The following is a 27355-nucleotide window of genomic DNA, read 5'->3' as shown; positions in this document are numbered from 1 at the left end:
GATTCCAGGAAGGCTTTCTCCTAGGGAAAAAAAATAGAAGTGATGAATTATCCAATAGGTTGGAGTATTGAAAATTCACTTAAGAGGCAAAGTGAGAAGAATTTGAGATAGGCACCAAGAAAGCAAATTCTAAAACAAACCAACTTCAAACTTAAGAAGAAAACAGAAGTTGTACACAAGAAATATAACTGGAGTATATTTCTTAGCAGTGAACAATGTTTGCATAGTCACAATAATTATAAAAGCTAAATATTGATTTAACCATACCTTGCAATGTGAATGTTAAGTCATCTTAGAATAGAACGTCTGAAGATAATATCTGACATTGATGAGTCAAGAGGAAGTAATATAAGGTTATTCTTTTTCTTAAGTTTTTATTTAAATTCCAGTTAACACAGTATAATATTAGTTTCAGCTGTACAATATAGTGATTCAGCACTTCCATACATTACCAGGTGCTCATCACAGCAAGTGCACTCCTTAATCCCCATCACCTGTCTCACCCATCCACCTGCCCACCTCCCCTCTGGTAACCATCAGTTCTCTATAGTTAAGAGTCTGTTTCCTGGTTTGCCTTTCATTTATTTCTCCTTCGTTTATTTGTTTTCTTTCTTAAATTCCACTATGAGTGAAATCATAATTTGTTTTTCTCTGATGGACTTATTTCACTTAACATAATACTCTCTAGCTCCATCTATGTTGTTGTAAACAGCAAGATTTCATTCCTTTTTATGGCTGAGTAATATTCCTGTGTGTGTGTGTGTGTGTGTGTGTGTGTGTGTGTGTACACACCACATCTTCTTTAGCCACTCATCAGTTGATGGACACTTGGGCTCTTTCCATAATTTGACTATTATAAATAATGCTGCTGTAAACATCAGGGTGCATGAAACCCTTTGAATCAGTACTTTTGTATTCTTCAGGTAAATACCTAGTGTGATTGCTGGGTAGTAAGGTAGTTCCATTTTTAACTTTTTGAGGAACCCCTGTACTGTTTCCTAGAGTGGTTGCACCAGTTTGCATTCCCACCAATAGTGCAAGAGGGTTACCCTTTCTCCTCGCCAACGCCTGTTGTTTCTTATGTTGTTGATTAGAGATAAATACCAGAGGGAGCAGTGAAAAGAGCTGGAAGGGTACCAGAAGCACTAGGTACTGCTGTTTGTCATATAAGCCTTGCAGCACTATTTGACCATTTAACCATTGATAAAAATTTAAGTTGACTAGAATTTAAAATAAAATTAGTATAACTGATGTAATTAGGTAATTCACAGAAGACATAAAATTTTGATATAGGTTTTTAGACGTAAATGTCAATATTTGGGTGAAGGCATTCTCATGGGAAAATGGAGTAAACAAAAGCCAAAAGTGGGGAGTGGAATGTGAGAGGTAGCTACATCAGTTTGACTAAAATGATAATCATAAAAGTAAGCCAAATTTCTCCTAAACAAAATACTTCCACTCAGACCCTCTTGATATATGGAGCTGCCCTTGTGTTGTCTCTTGAACATGTCTACTGGTTTCTGTTTGTGGTAGAGCCATTTCATTCTAGCTGGATTGTTTCCCTTCTTCCCATCTCATCTCTTCTCTCTTCCCTTTGTTCTTTGTCCTGCAATCTGCCTTCTTCCCATATCGTAGATCCACTTCTCTTCCATCTTCTGGAATTTCAATACTCTTTTCCTTTATTTTTACTTTTAAAAGGTTCAATCCTTTCCTGTCTTTACTCACCTGAAGTAAAAACTTTTATATCCTCCATGTATCATAAAGTGTAAGAAAATGTATCCAATTAAATTGATTCATACTGGAATATAACAGGAATGTTTGCATATTAATCCATATTTACGTATAACTTGTTGAATTTCTCACCAGTTAACTTGTTCTAGCCAGTGTCTTTTGTTCTCCGCACCCCCTGCTAGACACTTGATTATTTTTAGCCTTTATTCTGGTGGAGCTGGGGAGAGACTACCTTCATAGCAGAAGGTAGAGTGCTATGTAGTATATCAAGCCAAGATATCTTCCTGGACTCCAGAATTTTCCATCTTTTCTCAGCTGGCTAGAGGAGTCTATGCTCTTCGTGATCCATGCTGAAGAAATAGGGAGTCTTGATTGTTTAAGTCTCTACAGTCATCCTGAAACCATCATTAAAACAATTTCTTGCTTAGTAGGGAAATAATTATCTTAATGGTTCTTGCAGTACCAGGCAAATGTTCTTCTGAGGCTTCAGAATTAAAGGAGATAATTAAGTGCCTAGCACAAAGTAGGAACCCAGTAAGTGTTCATTTTTCTGTCTTCTTCCTTCCAGAGTGTGACCCTAGTCTTTCAGACTTCACCAGAGATAAAGTATGCCTCTTAGGAACTATGGTGATATGCAGTAATTTTGTGGCTGACAATAGGCCTGGCCTCAGAAAAAAAATATGAAATGGGTTACTTTTCTCTTAACTTGGTCCTTTGACCCTTCCATTTCTCTTATTTATTTCCAGTGACTGTGAATACATTAATTACTTATGACATCAACTTCATAATATTATATGACTATAGTCTTAAACATTGTATTTATCAACTCAGTCTTTGTAGCTCTTGTATCATAGTCCCTTGCATGATTGTCAAGAATTGGAGAAAGCTTGGGGGTACCTGGGTGGCTCAGTCGGTCGTGCATCCGACTTTGGCTCAAGTCATGATCTCATGGTTCACTAGTTCGAGCCCTGCATCAGGCTCTGTGCTGACAGCTCAGAGGCTGGAGCCTGCTTCAAATTCTGTGTCTCCCTCTCTCTCTGCCCCTCCCTGACTCAAGCTCCCTTGCCCTCCCTTCTCCCTCCCTCCCTCCCTCCCTTTCCCTCTCTCTCTCTCTCTCTCTCTCTCTCTCTCTCAAAAATAAACATTATTATTTTTTTAATTGGAGAAGGCTTGTTAGAAGCAATAGTGATAAAAATGCCTTAAAAAGATACAGGGAAGATAGTTCATAGATGACCTTAAATGCCAGGTTAAGGAGTAGTACCCCTATGAAGGACACAGGCAGCACCCTGAAATTCCCCCTATTCTTTTAACATCCCCTGAAGTCATGATAGACCTTTAGCAGTAGTTTCTTCCAACTTCCACATGATGCTCTAGCTTTTGTTCATATAGTAACCCTGAGGCTGCAGTAATGTGTATAATGGCCTTCATAGTATCCAGGGAATTTTACCAGTTCCCAGTTGTCTGCTGATTTCCTCCATTTCCTTGAAGTTTCCCTCATGCTGCCTTAAAACTTGCATTTGAACATCCAAAGTGATACTCATAGCCACAAGTCCAGCATATAACTTGCACACCTCTTGCAGTCACCATGGGTCAAACACAAAATAATCTATAGAAAGAGAAACTAGCAGAGTAGACAATAGACAGTGAAGAACCCACTCAACACAGGCAAGTACAATAGAGTGCTCATTGGCAGGGAACGTTTGTGGAGTGGTATATTAACGACACTTACTAATTGTGTAGAGTATTGTCTGTTGTTCTAACTCATTGGCTGAGAGTATATTTTAGCACTCAGAGCATGGGAAAAATATACTCTAGAACATGTAAGTATATACCAGTTAGGAAAATATTTCTGAGATAAATAGCATTATAATTAGCCTGCATGGTGGCATTAAATGGAGTATGTGTACAATAGGCAAAATTTCCAAGCATGTAAGGTTTCCCTTTGATACATTTTTGGCTTTCTTTCAGGGCTATTTTTTCACTCCCTAGTGTCCCTTTCATCCACCCCTAAGAGCTTTTAAAAAAATAAAATATCCCCCCTTTTTTTCATGGTTTGCCTACCTCATATGGGACCTCTGATCCAAAATTGCTTCTCCTTTGCTGGAGTCTACACATTTTTTTTTCAATTTGAGTGATCTAATCCACAATTGGAAAGAGAGAAAACTGATTTGATTAAGTTCTGCTTAAGTATAAAAGGTTTATTAAGTCAATCTGAAATACTGTCATATATTCAAAGTTGTAACCTCTGTACCTACATGAAGAAAACAACACAAAAACACGTGTGGATTAGTTGATGAGCAGTACCACCTAGGATGTATCCCTGCTTACTGCAGTATTCTTACCTCGGGCGTTGGTGCAGCTGCCCCCTTGCGCTCTCTCCATACTCATGGGAGATGTTGCAAGTGGAACACAGCATGCTTTCCATTGAGACAGGATCTTAGAAGGAACCCCTCTCAGTGCTCTAGGAAGTCACTACTATCTGGTTCGGGTTCGTGATATTTCCTATCTCTGATTTAAAACCTTAGAACTTCAGCACTTTGTAACATTATCTACTGATGGATGTGTGCTAGAGAGTAACTCTTCTGTACTTAAATGGAAAACCTTAGATATTAACCTTTCAGGGTTTGAAAAATTTGTCCATACAAAAAATTGTATCCAAATAAATCATTTTATTTTTATTTTTTATTTTTATCTTTTTTGTTTTGTTTTTAAAGAACTCATTTTAAAAAATATGTTCATTTTAAGTTGCTGTCGTAGGGGTTGATTTTTCCCCAGCATGGTTCAGCTGTCGTGGAGTTATGAAAATGATTGATAATCGGGTTTGGCCAGGGTTGGTGTTTTTGCAGATGAATATAATATATGGTGTAGAAAAGCATTCAGGAACTCTGCTATGGACCCTCTACTGAGCTATCTTTCTTCTGGGTCTTATCACAAGTTTTAGTACCTCCTGGTTTGTGTCCTAAGTCAGCCACTGGCCGTACGTAATACGTGCTCCTTCCCCAGATAGACTTGCCTGGTTATGCTCCCACCAACATCACAGCCCTCCCACTTTCAGGAAAGTGTGAACTTGGGCAGCAGCTTCCTTAACTTCTCTTTATGCCTCAGTTATTTCATCTCTAGTATGGATGATAGTACTTATCTCAGTGTGGTAAGAATTAACAAATAATTTCATGTAACTACAGTGCTTAGAATACAGTATCTTAAATGATATTGTTAGAAATATATTTGAAAGAAAAATGTATTAATAAATGAGAATTCAAATAAGGATCTAAGGATTCAGTGAAAGAAGCTAGAGAAATAACTACAAAGTGAACTTACGGAAAGTCAGAGGAAGGAACTAAATACAGATTCCAAAATCAGTGAAGGAGAAAACAGGAGGTGAGATAAAAGGCAGATATACAACTTTCAGAAAGCAAAACACAATATAATCATAGATAGGAAAGAGTTTCTAACATCGTAACAACAGAAATATTTATAGGTGAAGTGATATAATGTCTGGGATTTGCTTCAAAATAATTAATTATGGGAGTAGGGTGAAGTGAGTGTATGCAGCTAGATTGGCGGTGAGTTGGTCATTGTTACAGCTGAGTGCTGGGGACATGAGGGTTTCTTATGCTATTCTGTCTAGTTTTGGATATGCTTGAAATTTTCCATAAGTTTAATTTTGAAAACAGAATACTAAGTGTAACTATATACTAATACAAAAGTCTTGCTGAAATATGTGCTTTTCTAGGAAAATCTAGATGGTATCATTTACGAAGGTATAGAAAACTTAATATACCAATAGCAAAGGAGAAATTTAAGCTATTAAACTCTGTGCCTCCCAACTACGGTGCCTATGATTTCCTGGAGAAATCTTTGAAACTTTTAAGAAATAGATCATTTAAATTGTGGTTTTTAAATTGTCCCAAAGCATAGGAAAAATTTGCATTGCCTTCTAGTTTATTTTGTAAAGTTAACAAGGCCCTAAAAATGAAAATTAACACACAAAAGGAAATTGTGCCAATTTAACTTATGAGTATAGATGCAAAAATCCTTTTAAAAATTTACAGATCATGGGCTCCTGTATGGCTCAGTCAGTTAAGCGTCTGACTTTGGCTCGGGTCATGATCTCATGGTTTGTGAGTTCAAGCCCCACATCAGGCTTGCTGCTATCAGCACACAGCCTGCTTTGGATCCTCTGTCCCCCTCACTCTCTGCTCCTCTCTGTCTCTCAAAAATAAATAAAACATCAAAAATAAAATAAAATAAATTATAAATCAAATACATATATTAAAACAATGGATTTTTCCCAGAAATACAAACCTTAGGACATTTGTTGATCTGCATTATCAAATCTTTAGGTCAAAGGAGATACACTAAGTGATTATATTAATAGATAAGAAGACATTTTATAAAATAGACTATTCATGCCTGTTTTAGTAAAGAGAAAGTCTGACCTTAACATAATAAAACACTGTCTAAAACCAAATATTGACATCGTATCTGAATGATTTAGGGAGTATATTCCCAAGTCAGGATGAAGTAGTGTTTATTAGTGCTTGCTTTACAGTCCATAGACTGAGAAATTGGGGTCTTGTTCTGTGATGGGAAGCCATTGAAGAATTTGAGGCAGGGGCATGACCCAGTCTGATTTCTGTTTTAAGATTATTCTGGCTGTGGGACGCCTGAGTGGCTCAGTCAGTTAAGCAGTGACTCTTGATTTCAGCCCAGGTCATGATCTCGCAGTTCGTGAGTTCAAGCCCCACATCAGGCTTTGCACTGACAGTGTGGAGCCTACTTGGGATTCTCTATCTCTCTGCCCTGCCCACCCCCCTCAATAAATAAATAAATAAATAAATTTTAAAAGATTATTCTGGCTGTATACTAAGCCTCAGTATACAGAGTATACTGTAGCAGAGTTGACAGAGAACATATGGCCTACAAAGTCAAAAAGCATTTACTGTCCAGCCCTTTATAGAAAAAAGGGATACATGCATATAGTAGGATTCAAGTGTATGCGTGTGTGTATACAGAAAAAAAAACTGGAAAGAAAAGCACTAAATAAAATTGTGATTTTTTTCTTTTGTTTTTCTCCTTCTTGTTCATTATTTAAGTTTTCTGTAATGGACATGCATACTTTTTATAATAAAATTTACTTTTTTAAATAGTAAGGAAAACATTAAAACCAGTAAGATAAAAGAATAAAGAAAAACTAGCTGAAATTTTAATAACAAATTTAAGTAAAGTTAAAAGAGGCAGGATAAACATAAACAATAATATCTAGTTTCATGCACACAACCGCACAAGTAGTGTCCATTTCAGATTTCAGCATATGCTTCTTACTCAGGCAGGCTTTATTTGAATTCCTACTGTATGCTCTTTGCTATGGAGATACAAAAGTAAGTATGGTGCCTGTTCTGAAGAACAATCTGGCAGGGGCAGTGGCATGGACTTAAACAGTAATCAGTGCCCTAAGCAGTATACCAAAGGGCCTAAGAGCTTTCATTTTTGGTTAGGAAATAGCTAACACCCAAATAAAGCAGTTGCTCTGTGATGAGTCGTAATATAATTATAAGGGATTCTAATCACCTGAACTAGTCTTGTAACTTTATTTGTGGTACCTTGTGATGTAGAGAAGTTTTTGAATATTATAATCAAATCTGTATCAATATTTTCCTCTATGGCTTCTCCATTTCCCAAATAACCAACTGTCCTAATATCTCCCTCCCTCAGATGTAAAGTGTCAAGTTTATTCTTTTACTCTTTTTCTCGCCCTGTTTATCTTTTACATAGCAGTACCACACTGTTTTAATTAAGGTATTATTTCAACTCAGGAAAACTTATTTTAGGTTTCGGTATTTGAAATACTGCTTCATTTTCTTAGTGCTAATATTAAAAAGCACAGCACACAGCAAAATGTGACTGTTAACCTGAGCATCAGTAGTCATTAAAGCCAATTCAGACTAATCCTTTAAATTCCGAAAAGGTTATTTGGTTGTTCCTTAAGTATTACTTGAATAAAGTTGATGACTGCTGTATAGAGACACTCCTATTTTGTTTTGTACGTCTTACTCAGTTGTGCATTAACCATGCTGCTTGTTTGCTGCTCCTTGGCAGTCTTAAGAGACACCTCATGTTTAGACTGCAGTTTTATGTTAGGTGGTTGTCCTAACCTTGCTGCCCTTATGTAGCATTGTAATGAGACTTAAATAATTCCTTCTGGAGATGGGTAGGTTCATGTTCTGATGGAAAATTAATCTTAAGTGCTTTCCTTAAGATTGGTGAAAAATTCAGGCATGCATTTTTAATCAAGAGGACAGCACAATCTCCTAGCAGAATTCAGAATTTTATCTTGGACGTTTATCTGGGTCCCAGTTGATTCTAAAGATTTTTCTGGTTTTGTTTCTTTGTTTTTTGGTTTGTTTTTTTTTTTGGGGGGGGGGGTTTAGAGAGCGCATGCAAGCAGGAGAGAGAGGCAGAGGGAGACAGAGAGAATCCCAAGTAGGCTCCATGCTTAGCATGGAGCCCAACACGGGGCTTGATCCCACAACCCTGGGATCATGACCTGAGCTGAAATCAAGAGTCGGATACTCAACTGACTGAGCCACCCAGGCACCCCTCCCAGTTGATTCTAATGTATTATATAGGATAATTTTTTAAATTGAGCAATTTTTTTATTCTTTAACTTTGATTATGTCATTTGTAAAATATTGCCATAAAAATTAAATTTAGCAGCAACATTTATAGAACATAGCTGCAAAATTGTGATCTGACAGGAAGAGCCATATGGCACCTGTAAGCACCCAATGGACACTCTAATGTTTGCTCAGTAAAGGAGTACTGAACTGAGCTCCCATTTTAGATACATCATCAAGTATGTGCCTGCCTTGACCATGGTTCCTTCATCCAGAAAACTAGCTGATCATTTTGGGGGTTTTCTAGAGACTCTTTGGGTTTTGAAAATGCAGCTATTTTATTCAGTTCATCTAGGTCGTGATGTTTTTGTTGGTTCCACATAAGTTAATGTACATCAGGTAGAGCATTTTCCCACAGCTCTCGATGTTTCTGTCCTTGAGTTTTGTTTAAATGCCACTATGTCAGTGATCATATTCTGACTCTTAGCATACTTACAAAATATTTTCCAAAATAAAAATACCTTAGAAAAACTTCTGGAGACTATTAGAGGATGAAATGGAGTAAAGGATTGTCTGGTAACTTGACCTCTCCTTTTCCAGTTTGGCTCATTCAGTAAGTGTTCTTTTTGCTCACTAATAACCCAGGGATTAGACTTTTTTTTTTTAATTTAGATTTTATCAACTAGGATTTTTAGCCATGGACCTAAAAGGCTTTAACCTGGCTGATAATTGATGTCTATAACCAATGTGAATTTAAATGTAATTTACTTTCATTTAAAACTGAAAAAATTTGTCCTTATATCACAATCAAAAAGTTGCTTGCAATCAACAAGTGGTCATTTTCTTCCCATAGTTATGAAACAATTCCTCACTGACAGAGAATACCCATGACTTGTCTATATATAACCTTAAAATAGTCTTGAGACTACCCTTTGGAGTGTGTGTGTAAGCATTACAAAGGGTAAAACTTCACATGTGCATCAATGACTTTTATGACTTTAATAGTGCTGACTAGTTTCATTTGCTTTTGAAGAGTCATGTAGTTAAATACTAGAATTTCTCAGGATTTTGAAATAAAATAATGTTCATCTCACTGATTGTGAAAATTGTCTAGATTGCTGGGAACTAGGAGTTAAGAACATTTCAACAGGATTTTGCTATCAGCAAATCTTTTTTGGTTTCCTGTTCTGGCCTCCCTACCTATCAGCTACATTAGTGCCCTCGCCATTACGTTTCTCCTTTCTTTTACCACAGGAAAATTGTCAGGCCTCTTTTTCTAGCATTTCAGGACCCGCCTGACAGGAAATTTTCTAATTGCCGGAACAGCTGGTAGGAGAAAACTTTGCAGGGGCTTGGCCTTCCCTTTCTAACCTAAGTTTTACGGTCAGAAATTCTTGTATCACCATCATGGTTTCGTAGCCATGTTTAAATTTTTGTCTTTTCGTGTTCGCTCTATACAGGTAAGCTTTGTTCAACTTCTTTAAAGACTAAAATGTTTTAGTTGGAGCTAAGTATAGTTATACTAATTAAACAATAATTTCATTTTATATGTTCTTTTAAGAAGCTTTTCAAAATTCAAAACCAGTTTTTGTAGGCTGTTTGCCAAAAGTAAGCCAGTCATGTGTATTATACATTTCAACTCTGTGTATTTTGTAAACTTATTTTTGCATTAGCTTTTACTGGAGAGTAATATTTACTTTGCTAGTGATGGTAATTTTATATGGTATAATTTTGTATGATGATGGTAACTTTCAGTATTAAACTAGACATGAAAAAAATTGTGAACTTACTAATAGGAGATTACTATAATGTAAGCAATATTTTAATGGGTAGGAGAATGTCTTATTTTAAAGAATTAAGACCTTAAATTCAGACTTTTGTTGAAATTGGTTCTTTTAAAGTTTTGAAGTTTTTTATCAACTGTATTTAAGTGACTTTGGGTAATTTTATCTGACTTAGAGTAGGCAGAGTTTTCAAAGCATTACTTTGTTGAAATGTGCTTATAACAAATGATAATTTGCATTTTATGTCATCTAAAATTCTGCCAAATTAACTTGATATTTTGCCATGAGAATTGTGCTATCCTGCTGCTCTTTAAAGAGAATTAAATTTGTTGATTGGGATTCCCGATTAGGAGAAAACTGTGCTCTCTCCAGCAGTGATTAGGAGAGTTAGTCTGGAAAACAGCAATACTGTTTTCTCAAACAAATATAAGAAGCTGGCTTGGAATACTCTCTTAGAAACTGTGGTTAGCTGAAAAATGCTGAGCATATTTATAATCCATTAGAAAAAAGGTAAATTGGATTTGGTCAAATTGTAATCTAGAATATATTAAAATATGGCTTTCACCATGGCTTCAATAACCAGCCTAATTATGTCACAGCCAAATAGTTTTTATGTATCTTGATCATCTAAAAATTAACATACATTTTTTAAATTAAAAAATACGGTACGTTATAGAACCTTGTATCTATATAGAGATTAATACTTTGATTTTGAGTTACATTTAAGAGGCAAATAAAGTATACATTTTTCATTTGTAAGCTCTTCTTTATGTTAGGCCAAAAACTGGTTACTATTAATGGTCAGAAAAGATTTATTCATTAGTTTTTACCAAGAAACATTTAAATAGTTTACTTCAAGTTTCAACCATATTTTCTGACATTCAAAACAATTTAGAAAATACAAATGCCTTAAGAACACACTTCCTGACTCAAGGGAGGGCAGGAAAAAGGAAATTATGTATACAAGTCAGGGCATAATGCCAAATGTTGAATCATTCTTTAAAATCAATTAATATCACCCAGTTTGTTTACTTAATGGCAGTATGTTACAATATTAGGTTTTCTATAACTCAAATAACATCACTTTCTGTTCCTTTTCTTTAATCCTTTTACATTTTAAGAACAAACTTGTATCTTTTCCTTCTCAACTTAAAAAGGAAACGCTAAGTTAATTTTTTTCCCCATTAAAGGGTGAACTTTAAGGGTCATTTAGGAAGGAACCTGTGGACCTCTTGGTAGTCCTGGGAAACAAACAGGGTGGCTTTCTGTGTGATTGGAGAAACACCATAAGATCTACCTGTCCATAAATTTTCTTCTGCCATTTTTCTGTGATGTCTAAAATGACATTCTTTGCAGAATTCCTAAAATTATATATTTTTTAGTTGAACTGGCCTTGTTTTTTCTATCAGGGGTCATATCTCAACAAGTATTTATCCAATAATAAATCTTGGAATCCCTAGGTCAATTCCTAGAGGGAAGATACTATTCTTGTTAAATTTTTTTTATTACATTTTATTTATTTTTGAGAGACAGAGTGAGACAAAGTGAGAGTGGGGGAGGGGCAGAGAGAGAGGGAGACACAGAATCGGAAGCAGGCTCCAGGCTCTGAGCTGTCAGCACAGAACCTGACCCAGGGCTGGAACCCGTGAACTGTGAGATTATGACCTGAGCCGAAGTCAGCCGCTCAACTGACTGAGCCACCGAGGTGCCCCTATAGGCACATTTTCTTGATCAAATTACTGTCTTTCTTTGCTACACAAAGAGTGAATTTTTGTTAACCAAAGTCTGTCACACCTGAGAAACTGTTTCTGTTTATTTCACTATTGGATGTGGGTATTAATCACAGTATAAATAGAACAGTGATTTTGTTAATTTCTTGATGTATCATAGTTCCGGTCATCAGTGATGATATTAAAACTTTTTTTATTTTTTTAATGTTTATTTCTGAGACAGAGGGAGACAGAGCATGAGTAGGGGAGGGGCAGAGAGAGAGGAAGACCCAGAATCTGAAGCAGGTTCCAGGCTCTGAGCTGTCAGCACAGAGCCTGACACGGGGCTCAAACTCACGAACACCGAGATCATGACCTGAGCCGAAGTCAGATGCCTAACCGACTGAGCCACCCAGGCGCCCCACTATTCTTCATCTTAGTATCTGTAACAGCTAGCACACTACCTGGCTCATGATCTGAGTTGCCTTCTAAGAGAGTCTGTCATAGATCAGAAACATTTGTATTTGAACCAATCAGAAAGAAGCAGAAACAACAGAGCCTCCTGAATTTTAGTTCCCTCTTCGACCTATTTTCTTCTTCTCGTTTGCATTCTCTTATGCAAACACTGGTTTCCATGTATGCTCCCACACTGACTTCTACACTGGCTTGTCTGTTGCCTGAAATGCTCTTTCCCCAAATGGTTGACTCCATCACATCCTTTTGGTCTTTACTAACATAGCACCTTTTCAATAAAACCTACACTGATGATTTTATTTAAAATTGGAAGCTGTCCTTTTCATCTCTGCACTTCTGATCCCTCTTACCCAACTTAATATCTTTTGTCTATGGTATTTATCATGTTCTAACATGAATATACCTATTATTATTGTTTGGTTTCTCCCCAAAACACCAGAGATTTTGGTCTGTTTCATTTATTGTATATCTTGGAGACCTAGAAGAGTGCTTGGCATGTATTAGGTACTCAGGAAAGAAATGTTTAAATGGACAAATGAGTTCCCATACATAGCTTGAAGGTATTGAACACCTAGGCTGGGGGCGGCAAATATCCAAAAGTGATAGTATAGACAAATGATACAGGGCTGTGGTATAGAACAGCTGCCAGCCTCACAGTTTTGCCTACAACTAGAACTTTACTTACAAAATAAACATAGACTTTGTAAAAATAAAAATACAGAATTTACTATAACTTTTGAAAATACACAAAGTAAGTTTTTTTGTGATGATGAATGGGCAGAAAATACACTTGTACTAGAAAATGTATAAATATGTGAACCTCACAGAGTAATAATGGATATAAGTTAAATATGTGCTCCACTTCATTGGCAACATTCTTTTTTCTTAAAATTATAGTTGCTTTCTGTGTACTTACAGGCAAAAACACAATTTTATAAACTGTCAAACTTTAGTTCTATGTTTTCATGTGACAGATTTATTTCAGTAACAGGTGATTTATTGACAAGATATGTTTTTCACATGCAAATGTCAGTCCTGACTTCACAAATTTGATATTCCTCTCTGCATCCATCTCATTGGATTCTAGGTGTGAGCTAGAAGAGCACATGTTTGCTTTTTTACCTGTTGTCTGAGATTGCCCAAACATTATCAATATTACGTCCTAGGTGAACCTCAAATTCATTTCTAAAATACTCATGGTCCTATAACTTGGAAACATGGGTGACATTAAGCACAGGCTAGACATTGAGATACCAACCAAGGATGTTTTACCTCTTATACTACTATGACTACATATACATAAAAGTAGATAGAAAATAGCTTGCTAATGTAACTAGTAAAAATTTAAACATGGAAGGAACAAAAACATGTGTTGAAGATAAAACAGTGACAGATTTTCAGAACTTGGGCCATAGGCCTTGATCTTTTGTCTCCACACCCAAGAACACTTTTTTGTACTTCCCTAGCACCAATTTAGAAAAAGACTTTTGAAATTCTAGTTTATATCCTCAAAGAGGTTTGGAATGATTGCATCCATTTTGGGGGAAGAGGATAGGGAGTGGAGGAAGTTGCTATTTTTTTTTTAAATTTTTTAACTTTTTATTTATTTTTAAGAGAGAGAGTGAGTGGGGGAGGGGCAGAGAGAGAGGGAAACAGAATCGGAAGCAGGCTCCAGGCTCTGAGCTGGCAGCACAGAATGCGCGCAAGGCTCCAATTCACAAACCGCGAGATCATGACCTGAGCTGAAGTCGGATGCTTAACGGACTGAGCCACATAGGCGCCCAAAGTTGCTATTTTTTTTAAAGAAACATTGAGAAAAGGAGCACTTGCAAATTTATTTTAAAACAAGATTTGCTGAGGGCACCCGAGTGGCTCAGTTGGTTGAGCCTCAGACTCTTGGTTTGGGCTCGTCATGAACCCAGGGTTGTGGGATCAAGCCCCACGTGGTGCTCTGCACTGAGTGCAGACCCTACTTAAGATTCTCTCTCTCTCTCCCTGTCCCCCACTCATGCTCCCTCTCTCTTTAAAAACAAAATAAAATAAAATAAGATTTGCCAGAATAAGAAATTCAGTATGAGGGTGGGAAAATAAAATCAAGGAAGTGTCTCAGAAAATAGGAGAGAAAAGATAAGTGGCATACAGGATTCAATCCCAGACATACAATACCCAACTAAATAGAGGAGTTGCAAAAAGACAAACCCTGAAAAATGAATGGAAGGAAATTATAAAAGAAATGTTAGATTTCCCCCAGAGGCAAAGAATTCAGGTCTTTAGATTATAAAGTCTCACTAACCATCTAACATTCAGAAGGAAAGAAGACCCATATTTATCTCACTAATGAGTAATTTCAGAAGTCCAAGGACAGAGAAAATTCTTAAAGCTTCTGGAAAGAGGGGTGCCTGGGTGGCTCACTCAGTTAAGCGTCTGACTTTGGCTCAGGTCATGATCTCGCTGTTCGTGAGTTCGAGCCCCACATCAGGCTCTGTGCTGACAGCTAAGAGCCTGGAACCTGCTTTGGATTCTGTGTCTCCTTCTCTCTCTGCCCCTCCCCTGCTTGTGCTCTGTCTCTCTCTGTCTTTCAAAAATAAATAAATGTAAAAAAGAAATTAAAAAAAAAAAAGCTTCTGGAAAGAAAACCAGTTCACCTTCCCAAAAATGTGTATCAGGCTAACATCACCCATTTCAGTAGCAGTCCTGGCTGTTAGAGGGCATTGGATCATTGGTGTCAATGTTCTGGGGCCAGATTGTTTTTATTCTAGAATTTGGTACAAAGCCAAATTATACAAATGTGAAGACAAAATAAAGATATCTTCAGATGTGCAAGCTTCAGAAAGTTTTTTTTCTACATCACCTTTCTTAGGAAGTTACAAGGGAGTAATCTAAGAAAGAGAAAGACATGGGAAACTGAGAATAGTGGATTCGACCAGAAAAGCACTGAAGAGGTATCCGGAGGTAATAGCTGCGCAGCAAGGCCTAGAGAACAACCATTCCTGATGGGAGAGTAAGAGAGTGCTCTCAGAAGAATGGGAAGTATGGTAAAGGGTTAAGGAGAAATTAAGACTAATGGTCAGATTAACCTTTTCCTCCCCCCAGAATGATGGGGTGGGGGTGGGGGGTGCTGCTGTTACAAACAGGAAAAAAAAACATGCAAAAAATTCATGGTCCCAATAGAACTCAAAGTAAAATGTATCATGAATTTAAGCATTTGATGAAATGGTGGTTTTTTAAGTCCCCTCAGATTGTTTTGGAAGTCACTGTTACAGGCCTATATAAAAGGAAATTTAAATGTACTTTCTAGCCTACATTTAAACAATATATTGTCATGAAAATATATGTGGATGCTGGCTTATAAGCCTTCTGCTTTTAAAATCAGGCTGTGGAGACAACGTGAAGGATTTGGCTGTGGTTATAGCAGAGAATGTTAATTTTCTTAATATTAATAAAAATAAAAATACGATCAGCAGCAGATTGGGGAAGCTTGAGAGAAAAAAATGTATAGGCACTAATTAGCCTCGTTTTACAAAGTGAGGAGTTAGGATTCTATCCAAAACTAAGAGAAAACATAAGTTTGGGGCACCTGGGTGGCTCAGTCCAACTCTTGATTTTGGCTCAGGTCATAATCTCAGGGTTTGTGAGATGGAGCCCCTGTGTCGGGCTCTGCACTGACAGCTTGGAGACTGCTTGGGATTCTTTCTCTCCCTCTCTCTCTCTCTGCCCCTCCCCTGCTCAGGCACTCTCTCTCAAATAAACATAAAAAAAAAAAGAAAAGTTTATGTAGAAGTAATATAATTATCAAACAGTGGAGAGAAAGATGATAAAAGGATATAAGTGAATCATCTAATTTTTAAATCAGCAGTCATTGTCTTGGGGCACCTGTGTGGCTCAGTCGGTTAAGTGTCCAACTTTGGCTCAGGTTCGTGGTTTGAGCCCCGTGTCGGGCTCTGTATTGACAGCTTGGAGCCTGGAGCCTGTTTCAGATTCTGTGTTTCCCTCTTTTCTGTCCCTTTCCCACTAACGCTCTGTATCTCTCTGTCTCAAAAATAAGTAAACATTAAATTTTTTTTTAAATCAGCAGGCATTGTCTTGAAGTTAATCAAACAAGGAATTATCAAAGTAAGGTGCAGAAAGAACTAACTTTTGTTTAAAGGCCTAGGTATGAGGGTGAAAGGAGACTTGCTTTTCATCATAAGGTATTCTGTCACTATTTGATTTGTCATTTGTGTGCACATATTACTTTAATTTTAAAAACACGTTTAAGGAACAGGAAGTAACCCAGGTTGATGAAAGGTTACATGTAAGGCAATGTTGGGAGAAAATACCAGAAAACTAAGTTGCAGCCGTATTGTAGAGGGCCTCAAATTCCAAGGTGAAGCAGTGCATTTAATTTGGGAAAACTCGGAAGAGTGTTTGAGCCATCTGGTCATATGACTGGAGCTGTCTCCTTTTAGAAAACGAATTTGTCAGGAGGATAAATTGGACTGGCAGTGGCACAAAGGAGCATTCTGAGTAACCAAGCTAGTTTCAATTTTCCACAGGAAAGGTAATGAAGGATTGTACCTGAGTGATGCTGTTGGAAATGGATGAAAGAAAGAAAGAAAGAAAGAAAGAAAGAAAGAAAGAAAGAAAGAGGAAGGAAGGAAGAGGGAGAGGGAAAGAAAGAAAGAAAGAAAGAAAGAAAGGGAACGAAAAAGAAAAGAAAGGATATTTCCATTACCATGTTTGATACATGGTAGATATTTTAGTATATGTTTGTTGAATGAAAGGATCAAAGGGAGATTCCATGGTTTTTGGTAACTTGTTTGACAAGAGAGGAAAGGAAGGGTAGTCATCAAAGATGAAATCTTTCTTAAATAGTTACTGCTGTTTATTTTGATATCCATGACCTGATTGTAGCTCTCACTATGAAAGTAAGGCTTGATTCTATATGCCTGCTACAAAACGCAAAACATTTTAACTAAGTGATGCCTTCCCTGTGTTGCATCATTGTGACACACAACTATAGTATTTGTTATGAAATAAAAGATGAAACAATATTGCAACCTAAAATTAAATCCCACTTACCCAAGAAAGAAAACTGGTAAGACATATAGAACCTTGTAGAGTATAGTTCTTCACAGCCTCGTGATTTAAGGGCATAAATGGCTGTTAGATTCCCATTGGGCTCTTGAACAGATGATTTTTTCCATAGGAGGCTAACTGGCACATTGCTGGGATCCAACCCATGAACTTGGCCTCTTAAGTCTGTAATCCACTAGTCTTTAAAATGTGATGTGACAGCACTTTGAGTTACAGAAAAGGAGAACTTGTTTATAGTTTCATTCCATGCATAAGGTATATAATTTAGCAATACAAAAGTATATATAATTTATAAGCCAATAAGTGTACAAATATTGGGTATATGCTAATTTAATTTAAAAAATTTATTTTTTGCTGGTAAGGATATGCTACCAAAGGTTCTGAGACATTTCTCTAATCACTTTAGCTAACTGACCCAAGAGATACAGACCAGTTACAAAGATCAAGGGAATAAGTCTGTATGTTCCTGCCATTGATCTTGGATGGGGAACCACCAGAAGCCTATGACATTCTCAGTGTAGAATAATGCTAAAAACCTTGTTTTAGAAGTCACTAGAAGTCAGAACCTGGAATTGAGCCATAAGTCTACCAGTTACTGGCTTATGATTTTTACTTAATCTCTTTAAACTTCAGACTATATTCAAACCATTTGACCTTTAAAAGGTCTGTCAAATTTCTAGTGGGGAATGGGGGAGTCTGTAGAGAATTCTGAGATGTTTTTGCTTGTTCTGGGGTATACTCCACCCTGTTATTATCAACTCTAACATTGATATGTAGTTAGAGATTTGTCATGAAGCCTAAGTATAAGATAAAAATGTGAAAAAGTACCTAACCCAGAGTTGGTACATGGTAAGTGCTTAATAAATATTTGCTGGATTTTAATCTAAATCTTACTTAATTCCACGAATGCACTGTTCTTTGAAAGTTTTCTTAAAAGAATTTAGTAATTTGCTTCCTGCCTTTGCTAATATAGCTACAAATAGCTATCGTTCTTGAGCCCTTGTACACCGGTGTCATTTGCAGAGAAGGGGTGCCCAGGAATGGGGCAGAGTCTCAGAGTCAGGTAATGCTTGATCCTACCCTAATACCTACTGCACAAGATGTTTGTGAGAAGTAAAGGGGGTAGTGCATGTGAAATTACAAAATAAAGGACTAAACCATATTAGGAGATTGTTTTATTGTTGCCAAAGTTCTGAGAGAGTCCAGCATGATTAAGCTGCCTCACTGTAGCACAGCCTACAAACTTGTGTCTTACAGAGTAAAATGCTGGGCCTGGATATATTTTTTGACCTGTTATAGGAGCTTTTCTTCCTTTTACTATTCATTTTCAAAACCTGCCACATTAGGATACCTAATATTCTTTTTCAGAAATCTTTGAATTCCATATATAGCCAACATTCTGTCTCAGTGTTGAGTTCAAACATTTATATGAAACAAGAATAATAAAAATAATGAATTATTTGTGTACAGCACATTTAGATTCTACTAATAATACTTAGGCAATCAGAAAAATAACATCATGGGCCCAAAAAAAGAAGTAAAAAGAGTCTTTGACAGTCTGAGTTTTGTTTTATTGTAGTTTTTGGCTGTAACATATAGTACATGTCTTGATTAAATAAGGTATACTTAATCTGCTAATCCCGGAGTGAATAAGTAACTAAAATTCTGTGTATACTTGGATGTATTTTCAACCTTTCTCTCCTTTCTGATACTTTCGCTCAGATACACTGAAGCATCCACTGTCTTTAAAAATCTTCTTAACCCAGGGGCGCCTGGATGGCTCGGTTGAGCATCCGACTTCTTCGGCTCAGGTCATGATCTCACAGCTCGTGAGTTCGGGCCCCGTGTCGGGCTCTGTGCTGACAGCTCAGAGCCTGGAGCCCGCTTCAGATTCTGTGTCTCCCTCTCTCTCTGCCCCTAACCCACTTGCATTCTGTCTCTGTCTCTCTCAAAAATAAATAAACATTAAAAAAAATTAAAAATCTTCTTAACCCCAAGACCTTCCACTGTTCATTATGCTAAATAGTACTTTTTTTTTTTCCTGTGTCTAATCCTCTGTCCAAATGGTAAATCTTTTTGGGTTTTGTGTTTTAGAGCTATTCCTTTCTCCACTGTCAGATCTCAAGTAGTCCTAGAAACAGAAAGTATCTTAACATATTTCCAACAGAATAAACTTCAGCATACTGATTCAAATGGCCCTGCTGAGGGTAGAAATCTCTATGTTTGCCTTGGAATATTTTTCAACTCATCTCCCAAAAAGTGTGTGTGTGTGTGTGTGTGTGTGTGTGTGTGTGTGTGTGTGTAACATTGGTTCTACCAAATACAAGCACACGTCAAAGCACAGCAGATTACTCCAATCTGTTTCCAGACTTCTTTACACCCTCTGCACTCACCCCATGAAACTATTAGTTCTAATTATCTCCAGTAGGAAGAATGAAGAGTTGGAAATACTCAGTGCTAATGTCAAGTAGAAGTTAAATTGGTTTATGTAGTGGGCTGCTATTATTCTCTCTTACATTTAAGTTGAAAGTATGTTGTGGGTAGAGCATGTGATTCTTGATCTCAGGGTCATGAGTTCAAGCTCCATGTTGGGCATAAAGCTTCCTTAAAAAAATAATAATTTGAGGATTTCTAATATGATATGTTAAATTTATATTTCTTAACTTTTAGCCGGAGAAAGTATCTCTGACTCTCTTTTCTTTCTTTATATTTGCATCAACAGGAAGAAGGCAGTATCAAAGAAATTGCAATCACACATCATGTAAAGGAAGGACATGAAAAGGCAGATCCTTCCCAATTTGAACTTTTAAAAGTATTGGGGCAGGGATCATTTGGAAAGGTAAGTCATGAGTGTGTGTTTTTAAAAAGTTTTTTGGGGGGAATTCATGTGTATTTCGTACAGATGGGGAATGGAACTATTTTATGAAATACTGATCTCCCTACAAGCAGTGTTTCTGTGTTCTTACATTTCTCACTATCAGTAAGTGTTGGAAAGTGAATAAAGTCATTGAAAAGTACACTGGAAATGTTTGTAAATTGGCAGTATTCACTTCATATTCATTTTATCTTCAAGAACATGTGACCACTCTAAGGGGCGCCTGGGTGGCTCAGTTGATTGGGCAGCTGACTTTGGTTCAGATCATGATCTCATGGCTCATGAGTTGGAGCCCCACATCTGTGCTCACAGCTCAGAGCCTGGAGCCTGCTTCAGATTGTGTCTCCTCTCTTTGTGCCCCTCCCCTTCTCGTGCACTATCTCTTTCTCTCTCTCTCTCTCTCTCAAATGTAAATAAACATAAAAAAATTTTTTTAAAAAGAACATGTGACCTCTCTTAATTGCACTTTGCAAATGATTAAAAATCAAAAAATATTCCCTTTGTACACTTTATGATACTCTTTTTGAGTCCTCATGTAGAATTGGAAGGTGCTCTTGCAGATACATTATCACACTATGTCTCAGTTTTCCCTCCAGACTATCCCTAATACCAGTAGAAAGTAGATGAATACTTCTAAGGAATTAGGGTGTGGATTGCCAATATGAGTCATGAAATTTTGGGGACTTACATCTTGTCTTTAAAAGGAATATTGGGGCACCTGGGTGGCTCAGTCAGTTAAGCCGCTGACTTGGGCTCAGATCATGATCTCACGGTTCTTGAGTTTGAGCCTACTGCATGTGCTCGCTCTCTCTCTCTCTCTCTCTCTCAAAAATAAATAAATATTTTTTAAAAATTTTAAATATAAAAATAAAATAAATTTAAAATGAATACAAAGGTTGCATTGTATTCAGTGATGTCCAGGTTTGTCTTTACTATCAAAAAATGTTTCCCAAACCCACCAACTAAAATTGTTCCGCAAAATGCAATATCTTCATTTTTCTGCTAATCCGTTTCTCAGTGATAGGAAAATTCTGAGATTGCATTCAACTTGCACATTGCAGTGCTTCCTTACCACCTCCCTGTGAGGAGACATTTGAAGATAATGTGCTTTGCAAACTTCAAAACAATACTTGAGCTTCCTTGTGTATTTTAGAGGGACTCTTTAGCAATTCTTGGTTAATATAGGTAATTTACTACAGCTTTTAACCTCTTTCAACCCCCCCCCCCAAAGTGATGCTTTTAATTCACATATAGGTTAAGTAGGCAGCATAACGTAATGGTTGCAGGTTTGGGCCCTATAGGTCAGTCAGACTTGGATCTGATTTTTTTTCCTTCTGCTCAACTTGCTTCATGTTCTTGAGCAAGTTATTTAACCTCTTCGAGCCTCATTTTCCTCCCAGTCAGTCATTAAGTATTGAAATTCCTCAAGGTTCCATTCTAGCTTCCTTCTCCTCACTCTACACTCCCTACTAATTATTTTCTCTATACCCACTATCTTAATTATAACCCATATACAGCTGTCTTAACAGATTTCTATCTCCAATCTAGATCATGCCTCTAAGCTCTGAACTCTGGACAGCTGCATATTTTTTTCTCTTAACGTGTCTCCAAGGCAGTTTAAACTCAACATGTCTAAGACAAAACTCATGATTTTTCCCCTGCCCCCCCAAACCTGCCCTGTTTCATTTTTCTCTGTAGCTATGAATGGTATCCAGTTAAGCCAAAAACTAGGGAGTCATTTTTGACATATCCTTCTACTGCCTACCCTTTCCTCTTGCCACCCCCCCCCCCCACCAATCTAATCTGTCAGTAAGTCCTATTCATTTAGTAATGATTTCTCAAATCTTGTCTGTCCTGTTCTTCTCCACTGCCACTCCTCAAGTCTATGGAACCACCATTTCTCCCTGGCCTATTGAAGGAGTCTCCTAACTGGGGCTTCCCAAATTTATTCTTTTCTCAAGCCACTATTTACATAACAGCCAACAAGAGCTAATCTTATACTTTAGTAGCCTCCCTTTGTCTTTAGGATAAAGACATATTCTTAAGAAATCTGAAGAGGCCCTTTTTGTGGCGCCTAGCTACCTCAGCAGCACCACTTTATGTATTTTTCACTACCTGTGTTCTGGCCACACTGTCCACCTTTTTCAGTCCTTATGCACCAGGCTCCATCCCACTAGAAAGCCTTTGCACATGCACTTCCCTCTGCATGCAACACTCCGCTCCACTCCCACCCCCTCCTCATCTTGTTAACTCCTCTCATGCTTATGATCTCAAAGAGGTCTTCTCTGCCATTCTGACTAGGTCATATTCCTCTATTTTACCCTGTCAGAACATTTTATACCTCATCTTCACAGCACTCACCACAATTGCAGCTTTTCATTTGTGTAGTTGTTTATTGGCTGTCTCTTATATATTCATTCCATGAGTGCAGGGGACATGTTTTGTAACATGTCTCAGCATTGAGCTGGCAACACAGTACCTATCATATAATTCTGGAAAGAAGCAATGAGTAAATAATAGTCCTGACCTCATAGGTTAGTCGTGAGAATTAAATGATACAAGGCCACGCACATAATATCTGCTGTGGAGTTGTATTATCCTGCAATGCATTACAGATAAACCCAAATAGATGGGTTCCTTTCTATACTATATTAGATTTTCAAGGAATAGAGTATTTAAGTTGCCAGAAGTTAGCATGCATCTCCCTTTATTTCTTTAAAAGTAATTTAAATACCTTACTATAAATAGCAAACATTAAAAATACAGCGTCTCCTTTCTTACTCATCCAAAAAAGTCAGCGTAAGCCAAGGAAACAGGAATGACCTGTCAGAGCTTAGAATAGCTTCATGGGGGAGTTCGAAAGGTCACAAATGCTCTGGTGGGGGAAGATCCGATGGCATCTGGGACCGCTGCTGCTTCTGCTACATTGACTGGTAACCTGCCAGAGGGAACATTAATAGTGCCCTAAGCAGGAGCACAGAACTGGGTGGCTGGCCTGGTTCTCGTTCCAATACATCCACTGGTTCTCGTTCCAATACATCCACTGTGACACTAGTCAAATTATTTAACCTCGCTAAGCCCTAGCTTGGACAGTTATAAATAGGCATTGCTCAGTCCTCCTGCCTCCCAAAATTATCATGATGATGTATTACAAATGCTTGTGAAGGTCCTTTGCAAACTGACATGTGCTGAAAGTATTAAGGTAATCTTTTTTTTTAAATGATTTTATTTTTGAGAGAAAGCGTAGGGGAGAGGCAGAGAGAGAGGGACATAGATAATCTGAAGTGGGCTCTGCTCTGACAGCAGAGAACGTGATGTGGTTCTTAAACTCATGAACCATGAGCTCATGACCTGAGCTGAAGTCGGATGCCTATCCAACTGAGCCACCCAGGCAGCCGATGTGGTAAAGTACTTTCAAAGAAGGGTGAAGAAAGTTTGCAATCCACAGGGAGAATTTTTCTTGTACAATGGCACAAAGAAGCTTGGTTAGGGAATCTTAAGAATAAATATTAGAAAAATCCTAATTATCTCCACCTAATTAAAATTTATTTCTGTTCAAAAATACTAATAATCTTTGCTTACCTTTAGCATTTGAATGTCATTCCATCTTAGGAACCTGATTAAGAATGCTTTTTTTCTCCCTAGTTTGGCTCCGTGCTAACTGGCTACAAGGAGCTAAAGAGTGGAGCATCACAGAGGGGGATAGGATGGGGGATTTGGTTTGGGGAGAGGAACCTCCAATGCATCAGGGTTTCTGTGCAAGTTGTAGTGCTCTTTACTAGGCTTGAGGTCATTGCCAATCACCTTTAGCACAATTTCTCAAAGTGAGGAACTCTGCCTTGCCCTAGAATCAGTTGAATGTAGTATTTTTTTTTAATTTTGCGCTAATAACCTGGCATGCTAGTGCATATAATTGAGAGCTGACCTTAAAGTTAATTGTTGAATATAATTGCTTCTTTTCCCATCTGTGGCAGCTCAATAACACTGCTAGGAAAGAACAGGTAGAAAAAAGAGTTGAAATTCAGGTCCATTTAGCAAGTATGTGTAAAGATTTCATGAAAAAGATCATCAATCACTATGTGGTACACCTGAAATTATTATTACCCTGTATGTTAACTAACTGGAATTTTTTAATGTTTATTTAATTTTTTTGAGAGAGAGAGAGCTCGCGACTGGGGGAGAGGCAGAGAGAGAGGGAGACAGAGAATCTGAACCAGGCTCTGCACTAACAGCTCAAAGCCTGACATGGGGCTTGAACCCACGAACCATGAAATCATGACATGAGCCAGTGTCAGGCACTCAAGTGACTGAGCCACCCAGGTGCCCATTTTATTTAAATGGAATTTAAATAAAAACTTTTTAAAAAAAGATCACAAGCCTAATGATCAAAATGAATAGAAGAGATTTATAGGTAGTCTTGTATTAGCCATGTTATATAGCACGACCATGAATTATTTACAGCAGACTTTATTCATTTTGCATAAATTTCACACTGTATTTTGAAAGGAGCTAAAAATATTTGGAAAGTCAAGAAGCTCAGTAACATACCTAGGAACTGTGTTTTGCATATTTAGATATATGTGATAATTTGATTTTTGAAAGGTGGGGTTCTGGCTTAAGTCACATTAAATATTTGTGAATACAAGAAACAAATATAGAGAACAAACTGAGGATGGACGGTGGGGTGGGAAGAGGGAAAATGGGTGATAAGCATTGAGGAGGGCACTTGTTAGGATGAGCACTGGGTGTTGTATGTAAGCCAATTTGACAATAAATTTTATTTTTAAAAAAGAATTTAAAACTAGAATATTAAATAAATAACAGTCAACGGGGTGCATGGGTGGCTCAGTCGGTTAAGCGCCGACTTTGGCTCAGGTCATGATCTCACATTTCATGAGTTCGAGCACGGCATCAGGCTCTGTGCTGACAGCTCAGAGCCTGGAGCCTCTTCAGATTCTGTGTCTCCCTCTCTCTCTCTGCTCCTCCCCTGCTCACACTCTGTCTCTCTCTCTCTCAAAAATAAATAAAGATAAATAATCAAAATTTAAAAAAATATTTGTGAATAACCTTCTTCAGTGTAACTGTTTTAAGTTGTTCTGCCCAGCAATGAGAAATTTATGTGTAGTTTTCATACAAAGACCAATCATCAATGAATAATTGTATCAACAGAAAATTGTGGTCAAGGGGAACTCCTGTGTGACAATTTTTATGGAATCAGAAGAATTTTTGTTTTGTTAAAAGCAGAGCAATGACCACCTGTGTTATACTTTAAACAAGTTAGACTTTTATCTAATTATGACATAGCTTAAAAATTTTTATTTGTGTCTTATATGTGACATACTTTTCGAGAATTGGCAAACAACAAAAAGAAAGAAAACACTGTGTTCACTTATGTTGACACCTCAAGTTATAGCCAGCTGTTACAACTCATTGTACTTATAATTGATACATAAGGGAAATTGGCCTCTACAGTGTATTAGAATCTTTCTAATAATAAACTGTATTATAGAAAGGGTCTCATTTTTAACAGTGGTGTCGTTTGTGATACTTTGTCAAACTTTCTTTCTCTCATTTAAATACAGGTTTTCTTAGTCAAAAAAATCTCAGGCTCTGATGCTAGACAGCTTTATGCCATGAAAGTATTGAAGAAGGCCACCTTGAAAGGTAAGTGCTGCGACTATTTATAACGTTTGTGTAGTGTAAACAGACTGAAAGGTCTCAGTAGATCTCCAGTGACTCCTAGGCCAGTTACTTACATTTTGAATCTGTTCCTATTACTGTCTTTAAATTTAGACTTTCTTTTAGTGAATTTTTTCTACTGGGCTAGGAATCATGGCTAGTGAGAATGGGAGTTGCCATATTATAAAAGAAGTATTGTAAATTCGTCTTGGGCTTATGCAAGTAGAAGTTGAGAAGATTCAAACTGGGTTTGATTCATCTTCAAATTAATGTCATTATTTTAATGTTTTGAAAACGTACTGATTTACTGGATGCAAAATACTGTTTATTTTAAGGACTTTATCATCTTGGTCTCCAAGTAAATTTTTATACTAAGCCTCAGATTTTGAACAATCTAATGTAGGATTTGACTGTTACAGGTAAATAGTCATTTAGAGGAAATTATACATAGTTTTTAAAATATTTACATCTTCCTTTTATGTAGCAGTATTGGTTATTTTACCACATAACCTCTAGTTGTTTTTGTATTGATTCCCAACATCATTTTTTTCTTCTTCAATTTACATGTAATTTTAAAGATTTTAGAATATTCTGAAAGGAATATCTGTGATGATCATTTATTATTTCTGATGTTATTCTTCCAAGCTAGTCACCCACTCTGGATATCATTATTCTAAGAAATTCCACATTTTTCTATAAACATCCTTTGGTTCCTTTCTCTTGCTCCCTTCCTGAATGTATTTTCTTTCCTATCCAGTCTCTACTCCTGGAACACTACATAATTGATTCTTGCTAGGACCAGGAAATTAAATTTTATCCTCAGTGCCCTCCTTTATATCAGTACTTCTATAACTTTATGCTTAGGAATTCCATGTTATAAAACTGCATAGGTGGAGGGGCGCCTGGGTGGCTCAGTTGGTTAAGTGTCCGGCTCTTGATTTCAACTGAGGTCATGATCTCACAGTTTGTGAGATCAAGCCCTGTGTTGGGCTCCACGCTGTCAGCGTGGGATTCTCTCTCCGCCCCTTTCCCACTCATTCATTCTCCCCCTTTCTCAAAATTAATTTTTAAAAAACTCCATAGGTGGAACTTACATAAGAGAGTTCATTCACAAAAACAACAAAAGTAGGTTTCAAATGTTTAACAGGATCTGTGTAGTGCATAACATACATAAACTATGAAACTGAAAAATCTAAAAGATATCAGGAAGGAAAATAAATGCCCAATTCCTTTTACAGAAGGCCAACTGTTGTTAAGAATCCCAGTATTCATCTAGCCATCCATCCAGTTAGCTCCATATCCTCAAGATTCCAATTGAATTTTCTTTTAAATATTTAAAATTTCATTTGAGGGGCGCCTGGGTGGCTCAGTCAGTTAAGCGTCTGACTTTGGCTCATGATATCACGGTCA

At 37.2% G+C, this 27355-nt stretch overlaps 1 protein-coding gene across 5 annotated transcripts in view; it reads left to right on the top strand.

The window, feature by feature from the left end:
* The window catches only part of RPS6KA3 (ribosomal protein S6 kinase A3), a 117302-nt gene that overhangs the window by 39945 nt on the left and 50002 nt on the right, over positions 1-27355 (top strand). For 4 of the 5 annotated variants that reach the window (XM_049643573.1, XM_049643568.1, XM_049643569.1 and 1 more), the window contains 2 exons: positions 20114-20230; positions 25849-25930. In XM_049643573.1, coding sequence (XP_049499530.1) covers positions 20114-20230; positions 25849-25930 — 199 coding nt within the window. Of the gene's footprint in view, positions 1-2903; positions 9809-20113; positions 20231-25848; positions 25931-27355 lie in introns of those variants that run through there. The other variant, XM_049643572.1, reaches the window with a different exon arrangement.

Source organism: Panthera uncia, chromosome X (genome assembly GCF_023721935.1).
Source record: "Panthera uncia isolate 11264 chromosome X, Puncia_PCG_1.0, whole genome shotgun sequence".
Lineage (NCBI taxonomy): Eukaryota > Metazoa > Chordata > Mammalia > Carnivora > Felidae > Panthera > Panthera uncia.
The sequence above is the reverse complement of the archived record's forward strand: the minus strand, read 5'-3'. Positions and strand labels throughout refer to the sequence as shown.